The sequence below is a fragment of the Dromiciops gliroides genome, chromosome 2, assembly GCF_019393635.1.
Source record: "Dromiciops gliroides isolate mDroGli1 chromosome 2, mDroGli1.pri, whole genome shotgun sequence".
Lineage (NCBI taxonomy): Eukaryota > Metazoa > Chordata > Mammalia > Microbiotheria > Microbiotheriidae > Dromiciops > Dromiciops gliroides.
Genome location: NC_057862.1, coordinates 321,137,706 through 321,148,424, shown reverse-complemented (window position 1 = coordinate 321,148,424; position 10,719 = coordinate 321,137,706). Strand labels below are relative to the sequence as shown.

Here is a 10,719-nt window from a genome sequence, read left to right as displayed (position 1 = left end):
TAAATGCTTGTTGACTGACTGACTGATATGTGTGTCTCCTTCTGCCATTAAGCTTCTTGAGGGCAGAGATTTTCTTATATTTGTATTTATATCCCCAGCATTTAAAATGTGAAAATGTATTTAACAAATCCTTTTATTTCATTAGTGTGGTACAATGAAGCACCTGGATTTGTTGTTGTTGTTGTTGTTGTTGTTGTAGTCTTTCTGAATTTATTCTTAATAGTATTTTATTTTTTTCCAACTCCATGTAAAGATAATTTTTGACATTCAGTTTTTACAAAATTTTGAGTTCCAAATGTTCTCCCTCTCCTCTCTCCTCCCTGATATGTTAACAATTTGACATAGATTATATGTGATGGCACCTAGATTTGAATACCAGCTGTGCCATTTACTGTGTGGCCTTAGATGGATTACTTCTTTCTGAGCCTCAGTTTCCTCATCTATAAAATGAAGGTGTTTGAAAAAGATCATATTCAAGGTCCCTCATAATTCTATATTCTATGATTTCCTTTTGAAATTTCAAGAGGAAAAATGTTTATTGGTTTGCATGTAGACTTCAGGCCAGTTAAGGCTGAGGGAAGGTGCTCATTTCGGGTTCTTTTCTGTCTTCTTCTTATTCTCCCTGTATTCCAATCCAGTTTTGGACTGTTTATGCTGCAGTTATGAGAAAAAAACCCCTCTAAAACTTTTAGCTCAGGGGGGCAGCTAGGTAGCACAGTGGATAAAGCACTGGCCCTGGATTCAGGAGTTCCTGAGTTCAAATCTGGCCTCAGACACTTGACATTTACTAGCTGTGTGACCCTGGGCAAGTCACTTAACCCCCATTGCCCCACAAAAAAAAATTAAAACTTTTAGCTCAGTCATTGGCATAGACCCTAGATTTTCCAAGGGAGGATGTTGAAGCTAAAAGACCCCACAGGTACCACCTAAAACAGTTCTTTTACTTTGTCCCCTTGGTGTCAGAGCAGTCAGAGCCCACTGACAGGTACCTTTTTTTATATTGTATAGATGTTTAATATAAGTGATCAGAACACACCTCTATACTAACATTCCTTTTGTGTTTCCCTCCATCCTCAGAGGACTTCAGGCCTTGATCCATCTGTTCAAAGCAAATATTGGCATAGGTCTTCTGGGACTGCCTCTGGCCATGAAGAATGCAGGCATCATTGTAAGTTGGTGGGGAGAGGGCTATAAAACTTGTCCTAGTATCACCAATTTGAAAGGAGATGTGAGAGGGCTTTCACATACTATTAAATTACTTAGAAATCAGAAGGCTGCTTTACCAGATAAGCTTTGTTTATTAGAATCAATAATCACAAGTAATATTTATAGCTCCCCAGAAATGTCATCTTCCAATGCCACATCATAGTGAGGAGGTAATTCTGAGCTCTCAAATCTCAAGTAGAACATAAACCCTAGCATATCCTATAGCCTGGAAGAAGCACTTTGAATTTAGGCAAGGTACTAAGCCTTTGTCAGTTGGAGGAGAATCAACTTAGTTAAGTTGGAGAAGTTTATCATTCAGCTTGGATGCCACAACAAGTCTGAAAGATGCTAAGAGATGAAAGGATTGTGATCTTTCTTCATAAAAGTAGTATACACGCCAATAAAATCATGGATTCTTTTTTTTTTTTTAAGCAAATAACACTTTTACAAAGCACTTTTGTCTATCACCTCATTTTGTCCTTAGGAAAACCTTGTGATGGTGGTGGTATCGATATTGTTATTCCCATTTTACAAAAGTGGGAGCTGAGGCTCAGAGAAGGGAAGGGACTCATTGAATGTTATAGAGCGTGTTAGTGTCAGAGCCAGGACTCCAAGACCAGGACAGTTTTCTATTCTATAACTCTGCCTGCAAGGGAGAAATGAGGGTATTCATCTTCAGGAATAAAATGAAGAGGGCCTGGTACCATAGTAGTGGCAGTTTCTGAAAAGAAGATGTTCTGAGAGATGTTATGAAGGTTAGAAATGACAGAACTTTGGGGCAGCTAGGTGGTGCCATGGATAAAGCACCAGCCCTGGATTCAGGAGAACCTGAGTTCAAATCCGACCTCAGACACTTGACACTTACTAGCTGTGTGACCCTGGGAAAGTCACTTAATCCTCATTGCCCTGCAAAAAAATGACAGAACTTGACCACTGACTGGATATAGGGGTGAAGGGTGAAGGAGAGTGAGGAATCAATGATGACACCTAGGTTGTGAGCCTGGGTGAGGGAGGATAGTGGTACCCTTGACAATAATAGAAAAGGTAGAAAGAGTGAAGGGTTTGAGGAGAAAGATAAATAAGATCATTGATTCAGAGCATTTTCTATCTTTACTGCCCCTTCATATCCATGGTGTCTCCCCCAGAGTTACATTTTACAAGTTTGTTCCTCGCCAGACATAGCTGGATTTTGATAATTTGCAAATGAAATCTCTCCTTCCTCTCCCCATCCTTTTCCCCAAGGTGGGTCCTCTCAGTTTGCTGGTGTTGGGCATCATGGTTGTACACTGTATGGGCATCTTGGTGAAGTGTGCTCACCACTTCTGCCAGAGGTAAGCCCTGCTTATCCCTGTTTTCCATGAAAGAAAGAGTATAGAATCACAGGTGCAAACAATGTTAGAGCTGGCTTAAAAAAAATAAGGGACTGAACTATCAATAATCTCCAACACAGAAATTACTAGATATGTAACCTAAGGGAGTCAGTGATAAAAAGAAGGGTTTCATATAAATAAAAATAGCTATAGCAGCACATTTTGTATTAGCAAATAATTGGAACCATAGTAAATGTCCATTGATTGGGGAATGGCTTAACAAGGTATAATATGGGCTAGGTGGCAAAGTGAATAAAGCCTCAGACACTTGACACTTACTAGCTGTATGACCCCTGACAAGTCACTTAACCCTCATTGTCCCACCAAAAAAAACCCCACCAAATATATCAATGTTATATAATAGTTCTATGCTATAAGAAATGACTGATGAATACAGGGAAGCATGGAAATGTATCTATGAACTGTTGCAATATGAGGTAAACAGAACCAGTAAAACAATTTATATGGTGACTACAACAATGTACACAGAACAACAAAACAATAGAAACTGAAGGTTGTGAACTTCCCAGTCAACCATGGGTGATTCTAAAGAGGAGACTGTGAGAAGACATTTGACATTCTTTCTTTGTTGAGGTCGAAGGGCAATTGGCAATGGGTGTGGAATGTTGCCTTTAATGTCAGGTGCTTTCAGTGTATTGGTTAGTTTTATTGAATAGCACCCCAATTATGAGTGAATAAATGGTTTGCTCCCTGGGTTCACTTATCATTAACTGATGGACTTTATTAAAATGGCTGCTCATTTAGTCCATACTCACTTCTATAGCATAATCCCACTGATGGAAAACTCCCTCAAGAGAACTGGAATCAATATCACACTACATTCTCCTAAGTACCTTCTAAACATTTCCTTTTTAACAGCAATCTGTCTAAATTGATTTGATGCCCCTGGGCAGAGAAATCTAATTTGTGTTCTGTATAAAATGATGAGGTATTTTTAGATAGTGGTTTCTTTCTTTCAATATGCTTCTACATTATATTATCTCCTATGATCCATGTGAGGTTGAGCAAAGAATTATTATTCCCATTTCAAAGGTGAGAGAATTGAGATCTAGAGAGTTTTAATGACTTTTACAAAGGTCTTAGAGCTAATGATTCTGATTTATTTTCCATTAGAATCAAATTCCTTTAAAAAGGGGTCTACCCTTCATGCATACATCCACTTTTCACCTCTTGCAATCTGATTCTAGCCTCAGCCTCATCACTTAACTGAAATTACTCACTTCAAAGTGACCAGTGGTCTCCTAACTGCCAGAGCAGATGGGCTTTTCCCAGTCCTGATCTTTTTTGGCTTATACTGCTTATATTTTTGCATGTGCCTAACTCCCTCACTCATTAGAATTTAAGTGCAATGAGTTCAAGGGCTGTGTCATTCTTTGCACTCTTATCCCCAATGACTTGTACATAACAGGTACCTTAATAAAAACTGGTTGAATAGTAGTTGATGTAGAAAGAACCACAGAAGTTATCTAGTCCCACCCCTACTTAAAGCAGGAATATCCTCTACTAGATCCCTGACAGTCATCCAACCATTGAATACTTCCAGAAATAATAAGCTATCTCCCAAGGCAGCCCATTCCATTGTTGGACAGCAGTGATCTTTAGGAAGGTCTTCCTTACTATGAGCTACAATAACATCTTCTTCTTGATTCTGTATTGGCTCTTCAGCCAAGCAGAAATAGTCATTCCCTAGTCCACGTAACAGTCCTTCAAATATTTCGTGTAATAAAAAGAACATCAAATTTGGGGTTAAAGGGCTCAGTGTAAGTCCTAGCTCTGCCACTTACTCATTTAACCTGAGTTTTAGTTTCCTCATCTACAAAATGGGTGGAATAATTTATCCTCTACCTCTCTCATAAGGTTGTGCCAAGGGAGGACCTTTGAAGCACATTCTAAAACCACACCACATAGAAAGCCACCTACTCTAACTACTTGTGTGATTACTCTGGATCAGATTGACTAAAATATGTAGTCAAGTTCTGGCTTAATTGGTGGTGAATATGGAAAGCATATCAATTCACTGGAGAGAGGGAAAGAGAGAGAGAGAGAGAGAGAGAGAGAGAGAGAGAGAGAGAGAGAGAGAGAGAGAGAGAGAGAGAGAGAGAGAGATTTGGGGAATTTTGTTGTTGTTTAGTCACTTTCAGTCACGTGGGACTCTCTGTGACCCTTTTAGGGTTTTCTTGGCAAAGATGCCAGAGTGATTTTCTATTTCCTTCTGAAACTCATTTGACAAATGAGGAAACTAAGACAAATAGGGTTAAATGACTTGACCAGCATTACACAGCTATTAAGCATCTGAAGCTGAAATTGAACTCAGGTCTTCCTGACTCAAGGCAGCTAGTTGGCGCAGCAGATAGAGTGCCAGGCCTGGAGTCAGGAAGATATCTTCCTAGGTTCAAATGACATCTCAAAGATTCAGACACACCTGAAATGACTGGCCAAAAACAACTACTTCCTGACTCCAGGTTCAGTGTTCAAGCCACTGTACCACCTAGCTGTGTCAGTGGCAAAAATTAATTTCCTTTAGAGAAGGAGAAAGGAAAGAAAGAAATAAGGATTTACTAAGCACCCAGTATGTGCCAGACTGTTTTAAGCCCTTTTTAGATCTTATTGTATCTTCACGACCCTGGGATTGTTATCCTAATTTTACAGTTAAATAAACTGAGACAGAGGTTAGTGATTTTTCCCAGAGTCACACAACTATTAAGTGTCTGAGATGAGATTTGAACTTAGATATTCCTGATTCCAAGTCCAGAGCATTATCCGCTGAAACACATAACTCCCTTAGAGAGAAGCAGCATGGTACAGTGAATAGAGTGCTAGATTTGGAATAAGAAAAACCTGCTTTTGAATCTCACCACTCATACTTGCTAGCTATATGACCAGGGAAATCCACTTGACCTCCCTGAGGCTCATTAGTCAAAAAATAAGATCTTTTAATGGTTTTGCTATAGGTGAAGGTGTTAAGAGCCCAAGGAAAAAGGTGCCTACTAATTGATGCAACATTTTCAGAACTATCTATCTGTCAATCTATTGATTGATCGATCTATCAATCAATCTATCCATCTAGTTCCTGATCACACTTGTCTATTACTTGTTATTCTCGTATGTCTTTCTTTTTTTTTTAGGGCAATGAGGGTTAAGTGACTTGCCCAGGGTCACACAGCTAGTAAGTGTCAAGTGTCTGAGGCCAGATTTGAACTCAGGTCCTCCTGAATCCAGGGTCGGTGCTTTATCCACTGCACCACCTAGCTGCCCCCTCATATGTCTTTCAAAACTCATGTCTTTTCGGGGGCGGCTAGGTGGCGCAGTGGATAAAGCACCAGCCCTGGATTCAAGAGTACCTGAGTTCAAGTCCGGCCTTAGACACTTGACTTACTAGCCGTGTGACCCTGGGCAAGTCACTTAACCCCCATTGCCCAGCAAAACAAAACAAAACAAAACAAACAAACAAACAAAAAAACTCATGTCTTTTCAAAACCGGGGTATACTCTTGCCCAGAATAGAATTATTTTATCCTCATGTATCTCCTTCATTACACAATTTGCCATGTCACTACGCTATCATTAGACAACAGAAACATTCCTAGATGCCAATTAGAACTATTTTTACTACCATAAATAGTAATGATGATGACACCATTCCTTGCATTTTGCTATGTTCCAGGGCAGTCACACTGACTTGGTGTTGCTTCTCTTGAACAAGTGGCTTCCTTCCTGTGAATTGTTTGGTCTATTTTTTAAGGGCTAGAGTAGGAAGTATAGATTAAAATAATCATAATATTGGCAGCAACTGATAACTCTAAAACGTTTTACAGTTTGCAAAGTGCTCTTCTCACAAAAATCCCTGTAAAGCAGGAGTAAAAGTATTATTATCAGTCACTTCACCCCAATTGCCTCACTAAAAAAAAAAAAAGTATTATTATCCCCATTTTAGAGATGAAGAAATAGACAATCAGGAAAGGTTGAGTGATCTTCCCACAGTTCACATGGCTTGTAAGAGGTAGAACTGGGACTCCAGTCCAGGTCTTCTGATACATTCAGTGTTTCCCCCTTGCCAAGACACTACTTCTTATGACCTTTGTCTTTACATATAATATCCAAATTCCAATGTTTGCTTTATCCAAGCTGGCAGCTCTCATAAGCTATGGAAGCCTTCACTTCAAAACTGGTCCAGTCTCTGGAATCTTTAGTCCCCTAATACCTTCATTCATTAATTTAAGAAACATTTATGTGGCTTCCCCCTCACCTCTTCCTCTTAGAATTCTTTGCTTCCTTAAAAACTCTGCTCATCCAACACCTTCTGTATGAAGCCTTTCCTAACCTCACCCACCAGCTGCTAATGTCCTCCCTTCCAGACCTGTCACTGCTAATATTTCTTCTCTCCTAAGCCTGTCAAACTGCTACCCCCTCCTCCCTTAAACTCTGTGTTTCAGAGTGATGGCCTACCAAAACAAAAATGACTTTCCCCTTTTACAATGATCAATGGAAACCGCAGTCTAGTTCAGATCAGCTCTATCTCTGCTCGGTCTCTGTCCTCCTCTGCCCTTTCTTCAAGATCAATGTCATATCCCCCCTTCCTGTCCTCTTCCAATCTAACCATCCCAAATTCTTCAGTCATCTGTCATATGACATGGATTCAAGGCCCTTCAACATCCTAGGTGATGTCCCCTGGACTCTCTGTGTCCTCCCTAAATTCTAAGTGGGGCAGATTTTGTACCACCAGAGTAGTATGGTTAGTAAACATTTATTATGTGCCTACTATGTGCCAGGCATTATGCTAAGTGCGAGAGATACAAATACAAAAAAGAAAGATAGTTCCTGTTGATGATCTTGGACTTATAGATAGGGAATTCCATGTTATAGATTTAATTCTATCAGTGGCTTGTTGTCACTATGGTTGTCATATTTATGTGGCCAGAGACCATACTGACATGACAAAGACATCAACAACCCTTAGGTTTTCTACCCCGGGGACTCTAGCCTGAGAATCAACTACCCAAGTAGGATCAGTGGATTGGCTTATTTTATAGCTGCATGAAGTTTTATCCACCTTTTTCTTGAATTTTTTTCCTTTTAAAAATCTTAACCCAGTAGTTAACTACTGCTTCTGTGCATCAACCTCCACCTTTGAATATTCTATCTCTTTGTCCTACACTTGCCCTGCTAGTCTTCCACCCCTATCATATATCCTTTCCACTCCTACTCTTATGCTCCTGAATGGTACTGAAAGAAGTCATGAAGCCATGCTGACTCCAGTCATTACCAACTTGTGTTATGTCATCTCAACTGGGCTCTTGCTGATGCACATTTATTCTTCCATGGTTGGGTTTTCATCACAGTCACTTCAGTGGTTGTTCAGACTATCTCCTCTCTCCTCATGTCCCCAATCTCACTCATAAAACTCTTTCACCAGAGAAAACCTCATTTCTGCCTTTAATAAGAAAATAAAATCCATCTCTCGTAGTGCTCTTTGCTGCTACTTCACACCTCAAAACCTTATACATCTTTAGCTGACCTCCCCTTTTTCCCCAAGGAAGAGGGAGTTCTTTTCAACCTGTTGAGGCTAGTCCTTCTATTTATACCCTTGATCTTGACTTCATTTCCTCTTGGTGCTTGTCCCATCAGTTATTATCTCAACCTTTTTGATCTTTAATTAATTTGTATATACTGACTCTTTTGTTATTGGCTACAAATGTACCCAGATACATACAGTCTTGGATCATAAATCTGGAATTGTAAAGAGCCTCAGGGACCATCTAGTTCAACTGCTTCATTTTATAAATGAGGAAGTTGAGGCCCAGGGAGATTAAGGGATTTGCCCAAAGTAGTAAACTCATAGGAGAACACAAATCTCTGACTCTAGAGCTAGTATTCTTTTTAATGTACCATGCTGCCTCATTGTAAAAAAAAGAAAAAGAAAAAAAGAAAAAAAAAGGGGGAGACATTTATCTCCTTGGTGTCTCCCTGTCATCATCACAGTGTTTCAATAAAACTTGGGAAACTGAAAAAAACAAAAAAGGAAGGAAGGAAGGAAGAAAAGGAAAGGAAAGGAAAGGAAAGGAAAGGAAAGGAAAGGAAAGGAAAGGAAAGGAAAGGAAAGGAAAGGAAAGGAAAGGAAAGGAAAGGAAAGGAAAGGAAAGGAAAGGAGAAGGAAAGGAAAGGAAAGGAAAGGAAAGGAAAGGAAAGGAAAGGAAAGGAAAGGAAAGGAAAGGAAAGGAAAGGAAAGGAAAGGAAAGGAAAGGAAAGGAAAGGAAAGGAAAAAGAAAAAATACTTTGCTTGAATCTGCCAACTCCTCAAGCTATCATCCTATATATCTCCTACTATCAAACTCTAGGAAGAGTTATCTACATTTGCTAGCTCTTCTTTCTACCACCTAGTCTACTCACTTCTCAGACCTTTGTAATCTGGCATCTAGCCCCCCTACCTCCTTGAAGTTGTTCTCTCAAAGGTTACCCATACTTCGTTAAATCCTATATATTCATCATTTATTTTGGTTTATTAATATTCCATAACCTTCATGTTTTGCTATTTTATGCCCTTTCCTCAACCTAAAGGAATCTATTTTGTTTCTAGTTCTTTACTACCACACAAGAAAGTGCTACTATGAATATGTTGATGTATATATGAGACCTTTCTGCCTTCAACCATCTTGGGATATATGCTCAGTAAAGTGTCTGAGTCAAAGGGTATGGACATTTTAGTCATTTTTAACCTAATTCTCAATGTCCTTCTAGAAATGGCTATACCAATTCCCATCTTTACCAACAGTATATTAATGTGTCTTACTTGTCCTTGCCCTTCCAACCCTGACTATTCCCATCTTTGCTAATTTGCTGGACATGAGGTGAAACTCTAGCGGTGTTCTGATTTGTATTTTTTTATTAGTGATTTGCAGAAATCTTTGATATAACTAGTAATAATTTGCATTTCCTTTGAGAACTATTTATTCATATATTTTGATCACTTATGGATCAAAGGATGGCTCTTAGTCTTATACATGTGTATTAATTCCCTATATAGGGGCAGCTAGGTGGCACAGTGGATAGACCACCAGCCCTGGATTCAGGGGACCTAAGTTCAAATTTGACCTCAGACACTTGACACTTACTAGCTGTATGACCCTGGGCAAGTCACTTAACACTCATTGCCCCGAAGGGAAAAAAAATTCCCTATATATCTTAGATATTAGACCTATCAAATGACCAAAGGTATTTTATGTAAATTTTTCACAATCAACAGCTTCCCTTCTGATCTTACTTATGGTGATTTTGTTACAGAAAAAAAAAAAGCTTTTCAATTTCTTGTCATTGAAATGATTGATTTTATCCCTTATTTGACTAAGAACTCTGTAGAGGGACTTGTGCTCCTCTTTTTATTCATCTCACCTAGTCCTTTTATCTAGTAATTCTAAGATTTAACCCAGAAGAATGGGAAAACAATTGCTTTAGGAAAATAGGACACTCAATGGCATTACTAATAGAGAGGGAACAGGCCAATGCTTATCTTCTTTGTCTCTTTAATTCTGGACCTTCCATTCTCCCTTTACAGAGATGCCTTCCACTGCCTGTCCCGTAACAAGAATGCATCATCCTTGTGCTGTACCTTTCCTGTCTTGTTTTTTATTCATTCAGAGGGGGCCCGTTCTGCCCTCAACTCTGTTCTGTTCAACAGTTTTAGCAGTGACTTAGACAAAAGCATAAATGTCATACCTAATGGATTCACAGCTGACATCAGATTAAAAGAGATATAACAATAGCAACAACAATAATAATAACTAGCATTTATATAGCCTTTTAAGATTTGCAAAGATCTTTACAAATCTTCTTTGATCCTTGCAACAACACTTTTTTTTACAGATGGGGAAACTGGAGCAGACAATGGTTAAGTGACTTGCCCAGGGTCACACAGCTCATAAGTTTTTGAGGCTAGATTTGAGCTCAAGTCTTCCCAAGGGCAAGTAAGAACTCTGGCTCCAGGACTTAATCCCCTGAGCCACCTAACTGCTGTAGAGTATCTAACACATGCTCTGAAAGACAGAATCAAAATCCAAAAAGATCTCAGCAGACCAAAACAATCTAACAAGATGAACTTCAACAAGGATAAAAGTAAAGCATAGCACATG

General features: G+C 39.1%; 1 protein-coding gene across 1 annotated transcript in view; it reads left to right on the top strand.

Annotated features, from left to right (window-relative positions):
- The first annotated feature begins 1,087 nt into the window (after positions 1 to 1,087).
- The window catches only part of LOC122742561 (proton-coupled amino acid transporter 1-like), a 33,013-nt gene continuing 23,381 nt past the window's right edge, over positions 1,088 to 10,719 (top strand). The window contains exons 1-2 of the mRNA XM_043986867.1: positions 1,088 to 1,168; positions 2,449 to 2,537. Coding sequence (XP_043842802.1) covers positions 1,148 to 1,168; positions 2,449 to 2,537 — 110 coding nt within the window. The 5' untranslated portion in view covers positions 1,088 to 1,147. The remainder of the gene's footprint in view (positions 1,169 to 2,448; positions 2,538 to 10,719) is intronic.